The sequence below is a fragment of the Schistocerca serialis genome, chromosome 10 (assembly GCF_023864345.2).
Source record: "Schistocerca serialis cubense isolate TAMUIC-IGC-003099 chromosome 10, iqSchSeri2.2, whole genome shotgun sequence".
Taxonomy (NCBI): Eukaryota; Metazoa; Arthropoda; class Insecta; order Orthoptera; family Acrididae; genus Schistocerca; species Schistocerca serialis.
In genome coordinates, this window is record NC_064647.1 from 109,029,884 (window position 1) to 109,053,872 (window position 23,989).

Below are 23,989 nucleotides of genomic sequence, written 5' to 3' on the forward strand. Positions count from 1 at the left end.
GCCAAAGACAGACAGATGTGTCCCTTCTCCAAGTTGATCATAGGGTGGCTGACCATCATTTCGGCGCTCAACACTGGTTTCTAGTTATCATGGAAAGTGTGCTACAGAAACGAAAATTTCCATAATTTTACTGTGATTTTTGGCTCACGTTCAAAGATAAATGGCATAAATTTGGTGCTGTAGCATATTAGCACAACTTTCGACCCACTCCATGCAAAACTGCAAGTCATTCTGTCCAGTTTTTGGCTGTAAGCAGCAGTCTGATTAAGGTGAGGCATGTTAATTTGACAGTATGGAGAAAATTTAGTATTGTGAAAACAGTTATTGCAAAAAGGTTTGGATGCTCACTGAATTCATTTGAGCTCCATAAATCTATGTGATGACTCTCCTCTTTCAACGTCTACCATGAAGAAATGGACTAGTGAATTTAACCAAAGCCACAAAAGTTTCCAAGATGATCTAAGTGAAGAACATTCTAAAAGCAAAAGAAGTGCAGAATATGTCGAAATATCAGCATGCAAAAGGGCATGAAATTCCTGTAACAGTAGGGGTTGCAAAAGCATATGTTGGCTACATTTGACAGGAAGAACTGCACATGAGAAACATTTGTGTGACATGGGTGCCTCATGTGCTCAGGGCAGATCAAAGACAAATTCACACAACAATCTCTGAACAGTGTTTGGCATGTTTTCACAAAAACAAAAGTGAATTCCTTTGTTGGTATGCAACAACAGATGAAACATGGCTTTGCAGCAACAGACCATACCCAAAATACCACTTGAAAAAGTGAACAGTAGCTGCTTCTTCAGCTACCAAGAAAGCAGAGATTCTCAGCAGGAAAGGTCATGGAATCAGTATTTTCCAGAGCAAACAGAATTCTGTTAACTATCTTCAAAATGGTAAAACAATATCTCAGTAATATTATTCTGACCTACTAATGTATCTGAGTGCAAAAAATACGAGTACAGAGACTTGATTTGCAGAAGAAGAAAAATTATCTTTCATCAATGGTGCACCTGCCCACAGAAGTGTCTTGCCAATGGCGTAACTGAAAGATCTGCCCTATTCCCCAGACTTGACTCCATCAAACTACTATCTCTCCCCATGACTCAAAGTCTTCTTTGCTAGTCAGCATTTCTCATCCAACTGGAAAGCGATTACAACTGTAGCGTAGTACTTGGAAGTAACATGCTGGGAAGCATTTCTCAGTACCACTGCTGAGTTATAGTTGCAACAATACTTTTCGATGCTAGAGGCATTTTCTACGACTACAGTTATGCTACAAAAATAGACAAAAGTGAACTAGTGGAAGTGGTTGTGAATCTCCTGTTATTGCAATCCACAATGAGAAAAAAAGTAGAGCACAAATTAGGCATTAGCTTTTTAAGAAAGCAAACTTATTTCCTAAATTGTTTATTTGATAATCAGCTCTTCCAGAATGTCACTGGAATGTTAAAACACAGTTCTGAATATCTTTCCAACGAAACTGGCCGAAGAACATGTGACTGCTTCATATAACTGCTAAAAGGTATGTACTACTAAAATAAATTGAGGTTTCAGGATCAGAACACTGGTGTTTCCTTTTTTAAACTGCATGCCTGTGAAATTTATTCACATGGACTTATCCTGTTTTTGCCCTGTGGTCTTCAGATAACAATAGGTAATGCAGTATCTAAGGTAACTTTCGTTGCTATGTGCTACTTACCTTTAACTTTTTGAGACTGGAGTTAGTTCTAAAGAATGAATACAATGAAAGAATTTCAACACCAATATTTATTTTATTTACAGCCATATAGAAGTATTTGCAACACCCATTCCATTAGGACAGCACCTTACAAATATGTAAGTTAAGCTTGCTCTCCCCTGATCAAAAATACACATAAATATAGCACACAAAATAGTCAATCTTGGAAGTTCTTGGAACTGCAGTTGATGACAGCAACAAAAAATAAAAACCACAAGGTATTTAAGAACTATAAATCTGTACTTAACAAAGAAAGCTATCTCTGATAACATGCTGTTGCAGTTGCTTGACAGTTTGCTTCTTTCTCATTTGCTGCGCCAACAGTCTTATTATCTTGACTAACTGTCATTTGAATATTTAGCACAAAAGGCAAAAATGTAGAAACAAAACTGCAGCCAAAGGTAAAATATTAATTCCATGTGCCAAAAGTAATTAACAGATAGCTTGAATGTTACAATAAAGGTAGTGAAACATTACCCACTGACTTAATGCTCCTGGGTTTTACACCTCAATCTAGAACAAAAAGAAGTTTTTTAAAATATTTTCTACGTAGGCCAGTTTATAGATTACTTCTGACAATATTTCAAGAATGTTCCACAAGAACAGATCCACAGCATACTTAACCAGAGATAATGACAATTTATGATCATCAGACCATGGTAATTAAATATTCAAATAAAAATGCTGTGAAATTGCTTCTTTCACACATCAGTATTCCACAACTGTATTAATTTCCAGCATGTTAATATGAACTGACATATTAAATAATTAACTGACTAATAACAGTTCAGAAACATCTTAACAGGGAAAGCGCAGGAATGACAAAAAGAATGGTAGCATGCATTTTCATTCAGTGACAAGGTGTCATGCAGGATATTGCTTGCTTCTGCTCAATTTCTTTCAAGACAGACAAGAAAAATTGTTGATATCAAACAGTGTAGAAATCAGTTGCTCTCTATTTTGTCTAAACCTATGTTTAATTTACTATTTACTATGAATATAAGAGAGAAGCAACAGGAAATCATACATTAAAGGATCTAATGTACTTAGGTAAATGTTGAATTCTGAACTTCCTTTACAAGTTGTTAAGGAAACAGACTACATACATCAATGTATAGCAAACACACCTACTGCAAATCAGGAAAAGTGTATTAAACACAAAAATAAATGCAAAATAAGACTCAGGAAAAAGATTGCTCTCAATATGTGATGTATTGATATATCCAATAGATTGGCAAATGAATGCATAAATATGACATATAGTAGGACAGAAATACTGCTATGGATTACATTTTTAGTCTAATGATGCTTTTCACAGCACAATAATAATATAATTATGCACAATATTAATATTAATTGTATGAAAATACTCTTCTGTATTTTGAAATCTTTTCCTCACTTCCCTACCAACATTAGACTTTAATACTTCTACTGCCATTAAAAGCAGCAAATTAATTTTACAATTTTGTTTTCCATAACTGATATTTCCTCTACATTAATCTCTGATCAAAACTCTCATCCACATAAATAATGCTTAGTACATTACATTTCAAATGAATAAGAATGCAACTCTGTATATAATTCATCGTTACAGTGGAAATAGGACTTACTGCAGGAAGCCGCAGTAGCCAAGTAGAACCAAGTATTTAAACAAATCTCCCTCTTTTTCCATAACGACAGTAACTTCACTATTCTCGTATTTCATATTCCATTGCAGAATGAGCAATAATAAACACATGAAACATTCCTGCCAAAGTATACATTTATATCCGATTTCCTGTTGGTACATAACACAGTGAGGTGCGTGTCATTCCAATCAGTTGCCTCACTGAAATTTACTCTCCTCAGCTAAAGTTACTCTTCAAACATTCAGTCATTAAAAAATGTCACTGACATTAATCACTAGAGCAATAAATACTGTAAGATACAAAACTGACTACATCACACTCACACAAACATTAAAACTCTGTGGCGAGTAATATACTATGTATATTAATCAGTCACTTGAATGCCAGGAGCAAAATAAAAAAAAACAAGAAAATAAAGAAAAGCTACACACACACACACATACACAGTCACAACAATTATTTTAAAACACACGAAGTCAAGCACCAGTTCACACGGCAACTTACACTAGTTTTGTTAGTGATGTTAAATTCAGTGTATCTCCATTTATTTGTGTTGGAAACCATACATTGTGACAAATCTGTTTTAAGTGAGAAAGGGCATCCACTGTATGTATGTTTTTTATCGAACAATTATTCCACTTCTCAAAAATTATACTTTTTGATGAATTTGCTTTGTGATGGGCATTACTAGGCCACTGTTAAAAATCACAAGGTGCCTCAGCAAACTCTAGCATCTACAAGAACTACATTAATTTTGATGTTACAAAAAAATGTTTCAGCCATAGAGTATTTGCTTCCAAATGTCTGGTCTACTTAGGTTGACAAAAATTGCTTGTAAGACTTACTCTGAACATATACATCCATCACCACTGACATAGTCCAGCAATTTTTGAATGGTATGATGGTATTTTTTTTTTGCACCACAACAGTGAGTTGGGTCTGTAGGAGACAAATCCAGATTACCATTTTCTCGTCAGATCAAAATTCACATAGTTCTCACAGATGCCAGAGTTAGGTAAGACATTCTTTACGTGGAGTGGATTGACCATTTCGCCTATTAATTGATAAATCTCTTAATAAATATTAAATACAATTTGCATATAACAATTACCTCAAAAGTCCTTTTAGTGACTAATCTGTTTCTGTTAAACTCTGCTCAATACATATGGGACGATAAATAATGTTTTACTGACAGTCAATGGAATTTGGTTTTTGACACAGAATACATAAACATTTCATATAAAGCAGCTATTTACATCAATAGGTGATAAACTTTGCTGAAGGAATAGAATAATCCAACCAAGCACTAATTCTTCCAACAGATAATATGTTGTTATTCCAGTTAAAGAACCTTTAGTTATCTATAATCAGCTAGTGTTACAAAGACACTACAGTTCAGGAAAAGTTGTGTAATGCTGCCCTGAAACCACTTCCTAAACTGACCTTTTCACAAGTAGATGACTACATATTACTTCAGGGCAGCAATGCACAAGAGGAAATTTTTTAAATTTTTTCTTAAATATCAAACAATGCTTACAAATTCCAGCACATTACAGTCTTGTACAAAAGCTCAGTAAGTGTAAAATATACATCTTTCTTTTCCCATAAATACATAAAATGATACTGTAACAATCACTTTTTCTGCTTCCATTCTTATATTGACTTCATCACCAACAAGCTATAAATTACAATTTTTATTTTTGAAAATTCAGGCAATATGTTTCAAGCCATCACCTTATGATGAATAGCATGTCACATTAAAAAGGGTTAAGTAGTACTTCAGCTATCTTTACATTTCCATAATTGTGTTATGACATATCTCTGTTTTTTTCTGATGGAATCTTCAGACTCAATAAGTGATATTAAAAAACAAAGACAAACAAATAGAATCTGAAGTTGTGGAGATGGATGAGGTTAAACTTACACACTAAGCAAATGTGTGAGGCTTTAAATACGCCAGTCATGCAACAGAATGACAATCGTTGGAATCAACAACTTTCAAGAAAGCATATTTCATATTCTGTTGAGCAGAACAGGCATCTGCTGTATGATGTTTAAAATTATTTTGTATTTTTTAACTTGATGGTCTGTATGGTGATAATAATGCATATTTTTTACAGCTGAAAGCAGAACGATTCTTAGTTTTGGAAAAATTCCCTAAAGCACAAAAACCTTTTTCGTAATACAACTGAATTCACTCACTTTAATAATGTTGACACCATATTTTAAAATTCAAAGTGTATCTATGAGACACTAATTATGTATATGTGACAGAGCCTATTTCATTGTAAATGACTGATGGAAAATAAAGGTGCTCAATTCTCAGACTAGATGGATGAGGATTAAGCATGAATGAGAAATCACAAACCCAACTTGATAACATTTGTACTCTATGCCAGGACGGAAGACTACTTCCATTCAAGGAGAAATGTGCTACAGAAAAGCCATTACCCTGCAAAAACAGACAGCCCGTGCCATAGAGGCCATCGATACAAACAACATAAAATACCACAACTAGATTTTCTGCTGCTGCCATAATATTTTTTGAGGTATGCATTAATATTGGGAACAAAAATATAGTAATATTTGAAGAAATACTTCACGACCAAGATCGCATTTAAATATTTAAATATTTAAATGTGCTCTGAAACATTTCTTCAAATGTTACAATATGGAGATTGTCATCTGATCAGGATGTCTGTAATATATAGCAAAAATATCGTGTACGTACGTGGTAAGGTGATAAACATATATTTCTAGAGTACGTATGTGGTAAGGTCATAAGCATGTATTTCTGTCATGCACAGGAACAAGTTTCAAGTCCTACAAACAGGTATTTCCCCCAGCAAAGTGCTTTGAAATAAGATTACCAACATGCAATAGGATAACTAATGATATATTTCTTCATCTTCCAGACATGCATCTGCAGTAGCAATATTTCACCTTCCAATATTTCAGTCAGTTTAATCGTACAGCCATCCCCGAGGCAAGTTGGTGGCTGAATTAAAACCACTTAACACAGTGATGTACTGTGGGGTAAAACACACATGCATCTGAGATAGGACAGTTGGCACAACAGTGTCACTCACAAATAAAAACCATGAGTCTACTACAAACATTAGTACAGAGACACTTGCTGACAGCCCACAGGACAAACTGGTACACCTGGAGAAGGTATTCAGTAAAAATGCTCTGCAAGGAAAAACACCAGACCAACCAAAGGAAGAGAAAATAGGGGCTAAATCTATGGCCTTTCTTCTGCATGTGGGAAACATTTCATCAAAAACTGCCAGCATAATGAAGAAACATGCCAAGATTGCAGCTCTTTTGGGATCAGTGAAAGACAATCTACTTTTATGAAAGTTGGGTACTGATGAAATTCCTTGGCAATGTGGTGAAAGCTACACAGGACAAACAACACACACTGTACAAGAATGCTGCAATGAGAACCAGTGATACACCTTCCTTCTACATCCTAACAAATCTGTAATGGCTGAAACACTGTATTTCCACCAGCCATTTCACAGATTACAAGAAGGTCAAGATACTGGCCACAGCCACATCCTATTGAGATTTGGTGGTCAAGAAAGTAAGTGTGGAAATTTAGTTTGCAGACAACCAGCTCAAGCAAGACTAGCTTAACAGTTCATGGAAACCACTCATTTCACATCTGCACTCTCAGAGGAATTACCATTAGGAGTCTTCACTATCTGGCATCCCAACACATGCTATCCATCCATTGATGCGTGAAGTTTTATCTCTGACTGAAAGACAATGTGGCAACTGTCTTATCTCTGAGACACAAACATTTTATTTCACAGTACACCATTATGTAAAGTAGTTTTAATTCAGTCACTGACTCTCCTCAAAGATAGTTGCACATACTTCAAGAAACTATCGGAATATCTGAAGGAGAAATGATGGCAGCTTTAAAAATTCAGTGTTAATGGTGGGGCAAACAGTGTGCTAACCTAAAGCCCTGCCGGGTTGCCATCCAATGTCATCTGAAGCAGGGATGAAACAACTGTCATTTGGTAGACTTGGATGCAGGAAGACAATATTACCCTGGAGTTCAGTCTGTTTTATCGCTTAAACAAAGTGTCTCACATAACATGCAAGTACTGACACGTAAGTTAGTAAACAACAAATCTGTGTGGTCAATAACATGTCTCCATGAAATAGATTAGCAATTGGAATAAGATAATTTGAAAGAAAATGCGGAAAAGTAAAAATATATTATGTTTGGAAAAAATGCAGGCTCATGAAGTATTTGACTTTCACATCAGCCTCCAAACACTGTTGAGAAGTGTACCTGTAATAAATCCTACAAGGGGGCAAACTTTTTATTTGTGTTCCCGCACTGATGACAACTGGAGAACATGCTATGGATTTATAGTAAAAATTGTCTCGCAAAGGACAGTGACTGGAAACAATCATTTCACAAGAAGGCTGAACCATTTAATTGAAGCTAATATTATTTACTTATTTAATGAGGCATAATTCTGCCTGGACTCCTCTCATCTGCAGCTCGACAGTTCGTCCAGTAAGGTACTCCACATCACACAATCAGAACATGATTGTGGTACTGTTAATGCACAGATGGAATAGAAATAAAGGAATTATAAGATGCAATCTGTAACACGAAAAATAGAAAATGATTTGCATGCAGAAGAAAAACACCAGGAAATGATGGAATTAACACAGAATGGCTTAAATATGCATTGCCCACACTGAAATCCACATTTATCAGCTATATTAACGAATGCTGGGCACACAAGAAATTTCACAGGATTGGAAATTAGTAACAACAATACATATTTACAAGAATGGAGACAGAAGTAATTGCAAAAGCTTCAGGGGCAACTCTCTGCTAAACATGGGGTGTAAAATATATTGTAAAATAGTAACACAGAGACCAGCAGTAATTGCTGAAAATATTCTGCTATAAGAACAAACTAACTTTGAAACTTTGTGGCAGATTAAAACTGTGTGCTGGACTGCAACTAGAACCCATAAAGTTTGTTCTTCATCGACAAATTGTCTACTGATTGAGCTATACAGCCATGACTCAAAACTTGCCCTCACAGCATTACTTCTGCCAGTATCTCTCTCCTATCTTTGGGTTTTAAGAGATAGCTACTGGTAGAAACGAATACACAGGGCTGGTAGTGAATCATTCACGGATAGCTCAGTCAATAGCACATTTGTCCATGAAAGGTAAAAATTATGGGTTCTATTCATGGTCTGGCAGACAGTTTTAATCTGCCAGGAAGTTTCAACCTTGAAAATAATCAACACGTGTTATCAACTTAATGGCTGAGCCGAGCACAATATGTAAAACCCTACTTTGTATCCTTTATCAGCAAAAAAACATAAAATAAACAAACATGCGCCCAAGTCTCAAATATTCCCATTATACCAGCAGGACTAGCATTTATATTATGTGTAGCAGCTCTGTTAGTATTTCTGAGTCAGTCTGTAGTTTAAACCACAATCTGTATCACAGGATTCTTATCCTTTTATTGGATATTCAATACATGCCCTGCCCCAATCCCTCTAGCTGATACATTGATACACTGAAGCATGACACAAATAATCCACCAAATTTACATTTCCTCCATCAACAAAATACTTGTGATGTAAGCCTTACAATACACATCAGAATTATGCCTGGCTTGGGATTTGAAGCACAGTGCTCGAATGCCCAACTTGGGAAAGATAAAGTTCAAATTCCAAATAGAGCTTAGGATCCATTTTAAATGTGAGTTTCAACTCAATTGAGGAGTATACCATTAAACTTACACAAATACCTACATTGTCACTATTTTTTTTCCTTATACTGAGTAAAATACATAACAACAATGATGTATGATAAGACAGCCACATACATAGACACATATAAAATTGCATGACAGCAACAGGTGGATGCAAGAATGACAGGTAAGGTACATTAAGGACTGCTGATCATCCAAACAGCCGCAACAGGGTGGTTACACCAGTGGGTACAGGGGAAAGAGAATTCTGACACAGTGTCATTACATACTTGGGGCCCAGAGGATCAGGGACTGGACAGTGCAGTGCCCGTGATATTTTCCCACTTCTCCACCTGCCGGTCGACACCACCCGGAGTTACCCGAGGAGCGCGGAGTGTCGGCGGCTAAGTAGCGCGCCACGCGCCCCGAGGGCGGGCCGTCAAGTGTGTGTGCGCTGGCTCACATACTCGAGCGCGTTGTGCAGGATCCGCTTCTCACAGGCACGCATCTCCACTGCTGCCGCATGGCATGGGGACAGCGACGACCGCTTTGCCAGCAACTCCTCATCCACCTACAAACCAACACTTGAAATGTAACTGGTTTGCTGTGAGAGACATGTATTGAAATACAAAGTATCAGATTCAGATAGTAGTAGGCAATACATGTTTCAAGTGACATTTACAATACATGGTAATTTTATTCTGTTGACCTACATCTATCATTACACTAGTGAACTTGGTAGTGCTTTGCAACTGCTTGATATGTATGGAAACTACATATACATTCTAAATTCCTTGTCCTCCGCCCCTCTCTGTGCATCTTCTCATCCACCCTCTCTCTCTGTACATCCCCCCCACCCCTCCTTTCTGTCTGAATGATTGAGTAACATGTAAGAATCTGAAGTAAATTGGTCAAGAACTTTTTGAGATTATCATGTGACTTACCAAAAGAAAGCGCTGGCAGGTCGATAGACACATAAACAAACACACACACACACATAATTCAAGCTTTCGCAACCAACAGTTGCTTCGTCAGGAAAGAGGGAAGGAGAGGGAAAGACGAAAGGATGTGGGTTTTAAGGGAGAGGGTAAGGAGTCATTCCAATCCCAGGAGCGGAAAGACTCACCTTAGGGGGAAAAAAGGAATTGTGTGTTATAAACTGCAAAAACTGAGTCTCACTATGATTTAGTGTCAGTTTATTTTCTACAAGCCATGAGCTTATGCCATGAACTGCACTATTTGAAACTGAGTCAGTGTTGCATTCAACATCATCTATTACCAAGCTAGTGTCATCAGCAAACAGAAATATTTTAGAGTTACCTGTAATACTAGAGGGCATATCAATTACATAAATAACGAACAGGAGTGGCCCCAACACTGATCCCTGGGGTACCCCCCACGTGACTGTACCCCACTGAGACCCCACATTACAACCGTTCTCAACATTGTGAGTAATGACCTTTTGCTGTCTGTTGCTAAAGTAAGAGGTGAACCAATTGTGACCTACTCCCCATATTCCATAATGGCCCAACTTCCAGAGCAATATTTTATGATTAACACGATCAAATGCCTTAGTTAAATCAAAAAATATGCCTAGCATTCGAAACCTTTTGTGTAACCCATCCACTACCTCACAGAGAAAAGAAAATACAGCATTTTCAGTTGTTAAACAACTTCTAAAGCTGAACAGTACATTTGATAGAAAATCCTTACATACACAGCCTTTTCAATAACTTTTGCAAACACTGATGGCATAGAAATAGTTCTAAAATGGTCTACATTGTCCTTTGCTCTCTTTTTATAAAGCAGCTTTACTACTGAGTAATATAATCATTTAAGAAACTGACCATTCTCAAAGGAAAAATTAGAAATATGGCTAGATACAGGTCTAACATGTGCTGCACAGTACTTTAATATATTGCTAGGCATACCATCATATCCATGAGAGTCCTTAGTCTTCAGTGATTAAATTACTGATTCAATCTTCCCCTTGTCTGTATCACAGAGGAGAATTTCAGACATCAATCTCGGAAAAGCATTTGGCAAGAAAGTTATATGATTCCCTGTAGAAACTAAATTTTTATTTAATTCACCAGCAATGCTCAGAAAATGATTGTTAAATACTGTACATATATCTGATTTATCAGTAACAGAAATATTTTTACTTACTTTATATCGTCGACCTTGTGCTGCTGACCAGCACTTGCTTCACAACTGACCACACAGTTTTAATTTTATCCTGCGAATTAGCTATTCTATTTGTATACCACATACTCTTTGCCTTCCTAATAACATTTTTAAGCACCTTAGAATACTGCTTGGAATGAGCTACTGTTGCTTGATTGTGACTACTTCTAACATTTTGATATAATTCCCACTTTGTTCTACACGATATCCTTATCCCAATAGTCAGCCACCTGGACTGCCCTTTACTGCTAGTACCCCATTTAGAATTTTCTAATGGAAAGCAATTCTCAAAGAGCATGAGAAATGTGTTAGGGTAAGCGTTATATTTATCACCTACGTTATCAGCACTATAAACATCCTGCCACTCCTGTTGACAAGGTTTAAAGAAACTCTCTATTAGTGCTGGATTAACCTTCCTACATAGTTTGTAATTATATGTGACATTGGTTTGAGTACAAAAGCCTTTTAGTGTTAAAATTTGTGCATCATGGTCTGAAAGGCCATTCACCCTTTAGTAACAGAATGCCCGTCTAGTAATGAAGTATGAATAAAAATATTGTCTATGGCTGTGCTACTGTTCCACTGCACCCTAGTTGGAAAAAATACAGTCTGCATCAGGCCATATGAATTTAGATCTACCAACATCCTTTTTCTTGCACCATCATATGCAAAATTTATATTGAAGTCACTACATATAACTAATTTCTGGTACTTCTGGAATCAAGAACCCTCTCTAGCTTGAGCAGAAATGCTGTGAAGTCAGAGTTATGGGGTCTATAAACAACAACATTTAGAAGTTTGGTTTCACTAAATTCAACTGCCACTGCAGAACATTCAAATTTCTTTTCAGCTCAGTGCCATGATACATCTATAGACTATAATGGAATACTGTTTTTTATGTACATAGCCACTCCCTCACCACGCAAGGAACTCCTTGAATAACAGCCAGCTAATCTGTATCCTTGTAGAGGAAGCCTCTGAATTGACAATTTATTTAAGTGGTGCTCCGATATATCAATAACTTCAGAGTCAATATCTATATGCAGTTCACTAACTTTATCTCTAATACCTCTTATATTTTGATGAAATATGCTAATTCCTTCTCTACTTGGATACATGACATCCTCTGAAGCTTCAGCGATTTCCGGCGACCACCAAGGGACTACCTTATACCAGGGGCACCCTAAAGAGAGAGGGATCACATTTTCTGCCGCAGAAACAACTGTTTTAGTCACCTGTTCAGCCTACACATCAATGTTACCATGTGGGGGAGATTCAACGGAGAGGTGAAAGTTTCCCAGTCCGCCTTGTTTAAAGCCCATCTGGGCAGGCGTACGGGGGCCTGACGCCGGGGCAGTGACAGGAAGATGGGGAAGTGATCACTACCACACAGGTCGTCATGTGCTCTCCAGTGGATAGATGGGTGAAGTCCTGGGCTGCAAATTGATAAATCAATGGCCGAGTAACTACCATGAGCCACAATGAAATGTGTGATGGCCCCAGTATTTGAGAGGCAGAGGTCGAACTGAGACAGTGAAGTTTTGACATCTCTGCCTCAGCCAGTAATCATGGTGCCACCCCACAATCTCCCCAAAGTAGGAAAGGTTTAGAGAGTTGATCAATCAGTGCAACTAATACATTCAGAGGTACTGCACCAACTGGAGAAAGATATACATTGCAGACAGTTATTTCCTGTGTCATCCTTATTCTGACAGCCACAGCTACAAGAGGAGTTTGAAGGGGCACAGTGTCACTACAGACTGAGTTTAGGACATAAACGCAAATTCCACCTGACACTCGATAACAGTTGCTACAGTTCCTTTAATATCCCTTATAGCCACAGACAGCAGGGGTCCGCATTGCCACGAACCAGGTTTCCTGGAGGGCAATGCAGATAGCACGTGTAAAGCTTAACAGTTGCCATAGATCAGGTAGGCAGTGGAAAAACTGTCGCAATTCCACTGGAGGATGATGTCATCGTGAGACTGGAAAAGCATGGAAAATTCAATGAGGCAGTTTACACCTCAGAGTCACCTGCTGCCACTGACTTTTTGCCTGAGCAGTCTATATCTATTGTGTCTGAGGGTATGGCGAGATCTAGGTCCTCAGTGGACGCCAGAATCTCCATCCTATCCGCAAACACAGAGCTTGGAGGTAGCGGTGGTGTGGGTGCCACCTCAATTTCCTTGGTCTTAGGGGGTCTTCTTTTTGGATTTCTCTCGCTGCTCCTTGGGTTTCCCTGGCTGGGAGGTTTTCACTAGCTCAGTTTCCGGGATGGAGGATGAGCGTGAAGCCCTACGAGCAGCTGCTCCTGAGCTCTTCAGACACTGGCGGGTGTCATCTTTCCCACTAGCAGAAACCTGGGAAGGGAGTGATCCAAGAGACCCCTTCCTAGTGAGAGAAGCAAAGACGGCTTATGCTTCTCTGGATTAAAAGTGGGGATGGACGTCCCCAATGGTTGGAGGGGGGTAGCTCCCAAAGTAGTTGGTGCGGGAGCAATAGGGAGGGAAATGGCCCCCCTCCATCAAGGGGGCAGCTGTAGTCTTCCAACTCTGAGAGGTGACCTGGGTTGGCGGAGCTGATAGTGACAGAACTGTTGTAGTGGCGGCGTAAGATGATGTCGTACGTACAGGATGCAGGCCTTCAAATTTTCTCTTAGCCTCAGTGCAGGTCAGTCAGTCCAGGGTCTTGTACTCCATGATTTTCCTTTTTCACTGGAGAATCCTGCGGTCTGGTGAGCAAGGCGAATGGTCCTCCTCGCAGTTGACACAGATGGGAGGTGGGGTACATAGAGTATTGGGATGTGATGGGTGTCCGCAATCTTTATATGGGACACTGATAGTACAGCGGGAAGACATATGGCCGAACTTCCAGCACTTAGAGCACTGCATCGGGGGAAGGATATAAGGCTTTATATGACCGTGGTAGACCTTCTCGGACAACATCTCACCATCGAAGGCCAAAATGAAGGCACCGGTGGCAACCTCATTATTCCTCGGATCACGGTGGACATGCTGGATGAAATGTACACCTCACTCCTCTAAACTGACGTGCAGTTCATCGTCAGACTGTGAAATATGATACCCTGGACCATATTTACGCTCTTATAAGGCGTGATGGTTACGGAAACATCCCTCAGCTTGTTAAAGTATGTGACTGGGCAGAGGATGCAGTTTTGATCAAGACTGACCCAGATCTAATTTTGGAAAATCCCGCCACCTCCCCAAACTTGTCCTCTAAATGCTCAACAAAAAACTGTGGCTTCATCATCACGAAAGAGTCCCCATCAGCTCTCGAACATACAAGGTACCGGGGCGAATAAGATCCACTGCCATCCTTAGCCTGACATTCCTCCCTTGGTGTGGCCAGGGAGGGGAACGATTTGGGGTTATACTTCTGTATGTTGAATTGAGCTCATGAATGCTTAGAGACTGCTGGTGTTTCACCACCAGTAAGAGATGATGGACTATGCTTCATCACATGTCATCTGCCCTGATGCCACCCACTCTGATCAGGGACCCTCCCCACGGGCACCACCCAGCCGCAGCAAAGGCCACCTGGCAGGATGGCCATTGTCGGGAGTGCTGATGCCCCAGGGGGTTGACATCTACCCTTTGGCATACGTGGGGAGTTAACGGCACAGGCTTCAGCAGAGCGGCCCCTGTGCCGTCAGGGGGCTGCAACCAACACGGTACATGGTGGCCCCGCCATAAGGGACTGGCTACCGCACTGGATATCAGGAGCAAAGAAGTCCGTGGTCATCATCGATGCAGAAAGTGACACTGCATAGTGCCCGGTGGAAAACGCACCCAGGAAGAGATGGAGAATGGGCGGGACTGCAATGCAACGACGAGGAAGTGGGCTAAAGATCTCAGTGCACAATGGACGTGATGCACATTGTAAGGCACCCTTCCTCACTTGGCTCCCTCTTTGGGAAAATTTTGAAGAATGGGGGACAAACCCCGCAGAGGACCATCATATAAAGGCTGAAACGTGTGAAACTCTTTTTAGTCGCTGCTTACGGCAGGCAGGAATACCTCGGGCCTTTTCTTACCCCCTGATCCACAGGGAGATCACAATGCTGGTGACCTGCTACTCACTCTCCAACACTTCCTGCAACTGCTGACCCACATCTCTACTGTGCGAACTACCTAGCAACAGAATCTCCTCCTTTCTGTTAGACTCAGCAACTGACCTGAGCCTCCTAAATGCTGAGGACTGCTGCATGTTCCCTACACTTACAACTACAACAGGCTCCTCTCCACTCAACTCTGACAGTTGGTCAAATCTATTGCATATACGCAAAGTATAACTGTCTGAATACCTTCTCCTCCTAGCTGCCTTCTTTCCAGCTGCCAGTTCCCATTCTCCATCATCCTTCACCCTCCTCAACCTATCTGTTTTCTCCTTTGCGCATTGTAAGTGCACCTGAAGGGCACAGATCTTACACTCCTACTCCTCTATCAACTTATTTTTACTACAGATTCTGCATTCCCAGGAGAGGATCTCACAAGATTGCCCACTGGCTTCCCCACTGCATTCCCCCCAATGAAAATACTTTGAACAAATCCCACACCGTAACCCACTACTCACAAACCTATGACAGAGCCCACACTTCTCACTCATGGTAAAATTTTACAGTTACTGGGAAAAAAAACTATACATCTATGTTACCTGAGTTCAATTACACCAGTGGAACTATCTATAGAACTAACAATAGCAGTCTCGAAATTCTCTGTCTACTAAGAAAGCAACTACTTGATTAGTACTACTACTCCACAGCTAATACCAATACCAACAAAACTTCACAAAATTATTAGCTAAAACCAAAAATTCAAACCACCACTGGAACACTCAATGACGTTAAAACACTGAATAAAAATTTTGCTCAAATATTTCACTAGAAACAATAAGAAATGCAGGTGAAAAGTAAAGCATGATATTTACTAAATGACTTCAACGCACAGAAGACTCTGAAAAACACAGCGAGTGAACGTTTCCAAAAGTTTATTAAATTGTTATTTTGCCACACACAGCATGAAATACTGCTGAAAACCATTAAATTTAATAACTGTATAACAGTGCACAAATAACTTTGTCAGTACTTAGCTTTATAACTGCTACAGCTGCAACTGCACACCACAAAATGTAAACACACAGTTTCATCATGTGCCATTCAGCACTCTGCCTCTTTGACCCCAGATTGTACTGAAAGACCCAGTGATCACATTGTCCAGGAAACTGAGATCATCTTCACAGAGTTGCTCTAGATCTACAAACACTTCCACTTGGTGCTGCTTTCGTGCATCAGTCAAAACTTTGGGCAGATCACCCGCATGGCCAAATCTTCCGATACAATCTCACAAACAACCATTTTTGGTAAGCCTAATAATTCTGACATCAAGCAAACACTCATTTGACAGTCTGAATTCAGTAATTGGCACACGTGAGTCATACAGTCATCCGTTCACAATGTTGACGGGCATCCTGTGCAGGCCTCATTGGCAACTTCCTGCCAACCTTCTTTAAATATCTTGTGACACTTGTTCGACTGTGATCTGGAAAGGCAACTGTCCCTGAAGGGTTACATAAGCATTCCAAAACTTTCCAGTGGTGTCCTATTAAGCTTCATGCAAAACTTTGTTGCATAGTATTGCTCTTAAGTTTTCTCCACATAAGCTCAATGCGTCCACTACGTAGAGGTTCATGGAAGAAGCCGTCCTAATCCTCCAAGGCAATTTAGTGACCTACCACATGACAGCTAATGGTCACCCCTAACCTCACCAACCGGTCTGATACACTGCTATGTATAGTTGTGTCACAGAAATTGCGATTCTTTACTTTCCGGACATGTCCTGTATATGGAATTTGCTGACACTTCAAATTTTGTCAATATTTAATTCTGCATTACAATTATATAAGTTTAATTAGAGCATAGTGTACCAAAATGTACAGCATAATGTACCCCTGACTGTTATTCTTTTATACAAGAGCCGGTGCCAGGCCAGTTGTAACACCAGTTTATGAATCAGTCATGACACAGTTCTTGTACATTTTGTATCAGTTGTTTAACAGTCTGAAGAAGTTTTTGTGAGGCACTTTTGTACATCAGTTTTGTAGCAACTGCCTATGGTGGATTTAGACAAATATCAGTTTCATTCTGTAGTATGCATTATGACCCAAAACCTCTCACCAACCCAATACAAATCGCCTTATAAGAAACAAGATCAGTCCAGAATTGCCTTTCAAACACAAAACACCACAATTAAGGATTCTACCAAAATCAAGCTGTCAGAAAACTCACAAACTGGAATGGAAGTATCGATTTCAGAAAGACTTGCTGTCCAAGGCTCAATTTATTAAGATCTCATGGGTTTTCTCATCCATCAGAGCTGGGAAACAATGAGAGAATGTGCATTTCATGGAATAACAGTATGGGTTGTAAAAAACAAATAAGCAACAAGTTGAACTCTGCTATAAACAGCTGTCTGACACCAACAGTATTTCACAGTCTAGTTGGAGCTTGCTGCATCTAAATTAAGCAACTGGGTCAATAGTCTAAATATTATACATAAAATGGAATTAACAACTTGACTGAATGCCTGAGGAACACCATCAATATAAAAGTGGTCACTGACATTTGTAAGATATTTGAGGATTTTCACTGTATGTTCAGCAGCAGCAGCACATTATTATTATTATTATTATTATTATTATTTACTCGTCAACATATTTCAATGTTTATTGCACAATCTTCAGGTTATATGAGGAGCATTCAATAATTAACGCAACACACACTTCTTCACAGCCAATTTTGGTTGAAAAAAATGCAAACTTTATTGTGGGACATTGTGGAATATTCCTGCTTTAGCCCCTATAGTTTTATGAAGTTCTGATAAGTGGCAGCACTATACATATCCTTCAAAATGTCATCTGTAATAGAGATGCTTTCAAGCAGAAAGCTGTCACCGAGTTTCTTTTGGCAGCAAACCAGAGCATCACATATATTCATAGGTAATGTCTACCGAGACCTGGCAGTGAACAAAAGCACAGTGAGTCATTGGGCAAGGCGTCTGTCATCACAGCAAGAAAGTCACATAAATCTGTCCAATTTCACGTGTGCCAGTTGGCTGCACACAGGTGTGACTCTTACAATGTTGGAATGTGTGGACATTTTCATTTGAGCTGATTGATGGATCACAATCAAATACCTCGTTGTACAACTGGATGTGTCTGTTGGTAGTGCTCACACACTCGTTCACCAGTTGGGGTACTCAAAAGACTGTTCTTCCTCACCCACCCTACAGCCTGGATCTTGTTGCTGAAGCATTTGGGCCTCATGCCATATATGACTGAAGTTCACGTCATGTAAGAAGGCGGCCCAATTTTCAGCCATTCTGCGCATCCCTCTCTACTAGCCACTGGCAGCCAATAATATTCATTCTCTTTCTGGGTGGCTAGCAGAGAATTACAGCTAGAGAGTGAGAATTTTGCTCCTACTTGTTGCACTGTTGCCATACTTTGCAACAACCGAATTATTCACTCAAGTGTCAATTTTTGTGTTTCCTTTGCGTTCTTGCAGCAGTATAGCTGTGAATTTGTAAGTGCTTAAGTGTGATTAAAAAAAAAAGTCATGTGCCGGCAATGTGAAGTACTTCACAAGCAGGCGAGGCAGATTATTTACCACATTCATAACTTTTTCAAACGTGAATTTGAAAGCAGGTCTCTTACTGTTGACATTTGAAAACACAAGAACAGACTGCAAAACCATGTGATGTCAGCAAGAAAACTGTACAAAGAATTGTAAACGAAAGTGTCAGACTGTAGGAACCGTAGAAACAGTTGGTTTCGTATCACCTGGAAAGCACTGAAATCGCAAGGAACCCGTAACTCAAATTGATGGTTTTAACAATGATGTTTTAAAGTGTTCCATGTGAATGATGAATGCCCAACATCACAAAAATGTGTTACAGTTATGCAGAAATTTTAAAAGACATTGGTTCCAGCTATGTTAAGAAGAGTGTTTTTAGTTCAAAGAAGTGACACAGGTGCAGTACGATCTATATCCCACATAAAGATTCATGATACAAGAGAAGGAGGTAGTTCAGCAGTGTATTACCTTGATGAAACATGGATCAATTGGAATCATTCGAAGAAGATCTGCTGGAAAAATGAGTGATGGTATTGGCAGTTTTAAAGTTGTCACAGGAATAAGCTCTCGGATAATTATTCTGCATGCTGACTCTTCTTCTGGTTTTGTTTCTGAGAATAAACTTGTATTTACATGTAAGAAAAACAGCAGTGATTACCATTCAAAAATGAACGCTGTCATTTAAAAGTAGGTCATGGCCAATTATAATTCAACTGTTATATAGAAAACACCAAGTACAAACACCAGAAAAGCGGATAGTTTTCCCCAGTTTAAAAATAAAAATATTAAGCACCGTATAAACCACACTCATGCCGATCTCCTGCAGCTCATTAATTTATACAAGTCACGTGACAGAATGTACAAACCTCACTTCCTTGCATACGAATGGCGTCACATAGTTTTGCGTTTACCCATGTGTTAGTCAGTGTAGTCCCACAGAATTAATTTGAGCAAAAGGTTTTAAGGCTATGTGTGAGGAAAAAGTAACACATTCAAGATAACATACAGGAAATCACTTGTGCATGAGACAACAGACAAAGAGGCAATAGACAACATTCCACCTATAGTGTGAGCACTGTCCGTGCGGCATGCTGAAAAGCTTCAGAAAGAAGAATCTGACAGGGAAGTGATATAAGCCTTGAACCTATCATCGTAAATTTACAATCAGATTGTTCAGAAACTGACTCAAATAGAAGTGATGATGGTATTATGACATAGACTTTGGAACAAAGTAATAATATTTCTTAATTTTGAAGCCTCATGGTTTAAAACAAGTGTTTGTCAACATATCAGTTCCATACATAATAATGAGAACTTCCCAGCCTTTTTGACTACGACTTTGTATCCTTTTAGTTATGCAGACTATAACATTCAAAAATTTTGCCCAAGGAGAAGTTAAGCTTCTCCCATCATGTTATATGCTTTAATAACACACGAGAATACAGCTGAATATATTTATCAGAAGTCCGATATTTCCACATGTAAACCTCTGTCATTTTCATGGCACAAACTGGATAAGGTGCTAAAATGACAGTAACTGTTATTTGAAATATTGGTGGTTTTCGATGTTATCAGTCAGCATTCTCTGGAGTTATTCACAGATGATTGTTAATTGTTTGCTTGTTCAATTGATTATAAATGTAGTCTCTCACTGTAATATCAAACTTGTTAGTTTACACTCATAATGCCCGTTAACAGTGAAAAGCGTGACAACTTACTGACAATTTTTACGATAATCTTTTACATTAGTCTTTTCTACCACTAATTCTTTTTTTACAGGAAGCATTCACAGTTAACTATAGTCATCCACATTCACCCCCCCCCCCCCCCACACCTTACACATTTTTAAAAATTGTATTGAGTAGAAGCAGTTGTCAAGCGAATATAATGATTTCGGTTGGTGCTTGAAGTTAATTTTGTTGTAAATTAAATTTTTACTTATAATGCAGTTCAAATCACAATAAATGTAAATTATTGCAAGCAGTTTCAATGACCTAATTGTTAGAGAATTATCATTTTGAGAAAAATTGTACTTCATGTCTTCACAAAGCTGTGTCAGCTGTTCTCACCTCCCGACATCACGCAGAGTAAATCTGTGGAGCAGTGGACGCAAAATCATCAAGACATGAATTTATATTTCTCTCAAGACGACTGATCGAAATTGGTTTTAATATTTATTATTCCTCTCATAGATTTGAACGTGTAATACAATGTACCATACGCAAACGAGCCTGACTGTTGTCCGCAACAATGCAGTTCAGCAATGTGGATTTTGTTTGCCCGCTCTCTGCTGCCGTGCATGTGCAGTTCCCATCCCCCCACACTTCCTTTTTGCCCCGCCTCTATGTGCGGAAGCGCCTTGATAGGTGGTGCGGGCTATAACAGGAGATATTGAACACATATGAAGAAGGGTGGCATCAGTCATCACAGGTTTGTTTGACTTGCAGGACAGTCTCACAGGAAACCTGAGTCAGCAGACGCTCAAAGAGATAGACACTGCAATGTGGCAGACAAACAGAGACAATATTGAAATGACTGACACCATACTCAGCAAACCAACTCCTCCACATTATGCTTTAAAAATTTAATAACACTGTACCAACAGCCATTACTTTGATATTATTTTATTAGACAACCAGTTCTGACATTCCAATCACATCATCTACAGTCTGTCACATGAGTAACACAAAGTACCACTTGTGCATGCATAAGCCACGGCACTAATATTCTTATCTGGTTCCGCAGATATCGGAACTTCATGACCATGTGTGCTCTTCGTCCAAGACTGATTTCTGTGGAAGGTTGCCTGTTGACTGTCCAGAGCTGTGTAGTGAGGTGATCCTGCACCTCTGGCAGAACTGTCACAGCTGTGCAGGCTGAGAGAATTCTTGTAGAAAGGAGACAAGAACACTGTGCACTTGCATACAGTTAATTCTTAAACTATCTTTAAATCCAGTCAGTCTCTGAGGCCACTCTGTGTCTGTGCCCTTGGCAGGGGTCTATCTCACAATGGTGCTCTGCCTACGAGTGAATCACCTTCTCTGTATGACCACAGGTGATGGTCACTACAGACCATTGAAAGTGGACAAGGTGGTTACTTTACTGGCTGCATTATGTCTAATAGAATCAGGTGAGTAACACTGATCTCACTTAATGGCAAGTAACTGTCTACAAGGGGTAGTCATAAAGTTTCAATTATCTCTTCAGGGGGGAGGGGGGTCAGTAGTGACGGTGAGGAAAGGTGATGGGTGTTTGCCTTCTCTACGTATCCCCCCTTCAATGTGACACTTCTAATGATAGACAACTTAGCAGAAACCTTGTTGTAAGAGGCTGCAGTTTGGCTGTTTATGAATATTGCCTCTCAAAAATCAGCTTTTCTTCATACCTACGCAATGCCTTCCATGCAATGGTTTCTTCATCCAAGTAAAGAGGACATAGTCACTGGTCACTGTGTACTGTGTCAGGAGGATACAGGAGGAGGGAGAAAATTTAATAACCTAAAGAAGCAACATGAGCCACTGTGTCCTGTGCGATATCGACTAGGGCATTGCCACGGAACAAATATACACCGCTGGACAACTTACAGCAATGATAGCCCCTTTAGCCTCCTCAGGATATTTCTCTAGTACACTCCTGTGATGATTTGACCCTTGTGAGCATAATATGTTATCACCACACTGTGGCAGTCCCAAAAAACAGCATCGCCTGGGTGACGATGACTGGATCTTCGCCTTTTTCGGTGGTAGTGAGTTCACATGTTTCCAATGATTGCTTTGCTTCTTACTCTCGTGTTGATAGTGACACACCCAACATTCATCCATAGTTAGGTGGCTAAACAAGTCACTTGGATGGATTGGTCTGACAGATGCAACACTTCTGCTGCCTCGGTCCGGTGGGCTTTTGAATGGGTGTGAGCCCTCTCAAAACCCAGCATATGGGGACTAATGTCGTATTGAAAATCATGTGCATGATGTTGAAAATTGATTAAAAACTGATTTTCCACTATTACCTCAATTGTGAGACACTATTTTTTGAGCACTATGGCCACGACTACTCTTATGACTGGTGTTTCTTCACAGAGAGACAATCTGCCATTTTCTTCTGTCATTCTGGTCACATGGAAGCATCTCCATTAACTAACTGGTGTTCCATATGATAACGAATTGTTGCACACTTCCACCAACTCACTGTGGGCAGTTGCAGTGTTGTTCCCCACCAAACGCTAAAAACAATTTACTACACAACACTTCAATTTGTGAATGAGCTGAGCCATTTTCTTTCAGCTCCTAGCAGTGTGCTAGAGTATTGTGGTACATGGATTTCAATGTGTACCAGGGCTGCAGGCAAGTTCCTGCAAATGAATGTAAAATTAATTATGTAAGTTTATTTTTTCAAGCTGTAATTAAAATGTCCTCTTTACCTTTCATACATTATCTCTCTTTCCATTTTTGCAAACTGATTTTACTAATTAGTATTCTAATCTGTCACTCGAAGACATATTCCTCACGTAACTAAGCACAGCACCAATGTTGGTGTGATAACTTTGTTAGTCTACTTGATATTTCATCATTCACTTACGAGTTTTACTCTCCAACAGTTTAAACACTGGTATTACCTTAAACAGTTGGCCACAGAAGTGTATATCAACACTGACTGCAGCAGTGTTTCTTCTGACAAGGGAACCTCCCCATCGCACCCCTCTCAGATTTAGTTATAAGTTGGCACAATGGATAGGCCTTGAAAAACTGAACACAAATCAATCGACAAAACAGGAAGAAGTTGTCTGGAACTATGAAAAAAATAAGCAAAATATACAAACTGAGTAGTCCATGCTGCAAGATAGGCAACATCATGGATGGTGTGAGCTCAGGAGCACCGTGGTCCCGTGGTTAGTGTGAGCAGCTGCGGAACGAGAGGTCCTTGGTTCAAGTTTTCCCTCGAGTGAAAAGTTTGCTTTCTTTATTTTTGCAAAGTTACGATCTGTCCGCTTGTCCATTGACATCTCTGTTCACTGTAATAAGTTTAG

At 39.4% G+C, this 23,989-nt stretch overlaps 1 protein-coding gene across 1 annotated transcript in view; it reads right to left on the reverse strand.

The window, feature by feature from the left end:
- Positions 1 to 1,755: 1,755 nt before the first annotated feature.
- LOC126425281 (actin-histidine N-methyltransferase) overlaps positions 1,756 to 23,989 on the reverse strand; it is a 424,338-nt gene continuing 402,104 nt past the window's right edge. Inside the window, exons 12-13 of the mRNA XM_050088254.1 lie at positions 9,416 to 9,696; positions 1,756 to 2,257 (exon numbers count right to left, since the gene is read on the reverse strand). Coding sequence (XP_049944211.1) covers positions 9,565 to 9,696 — 132 coding nt within the window. The 3' untranslated portion in view covers positions 1,756 to 2,257; positions 9,416 to 9,564. The remainder of the gene's footprint in view (positions 2,258 to 9,415; positions 9,697 to 23,989) is intronic.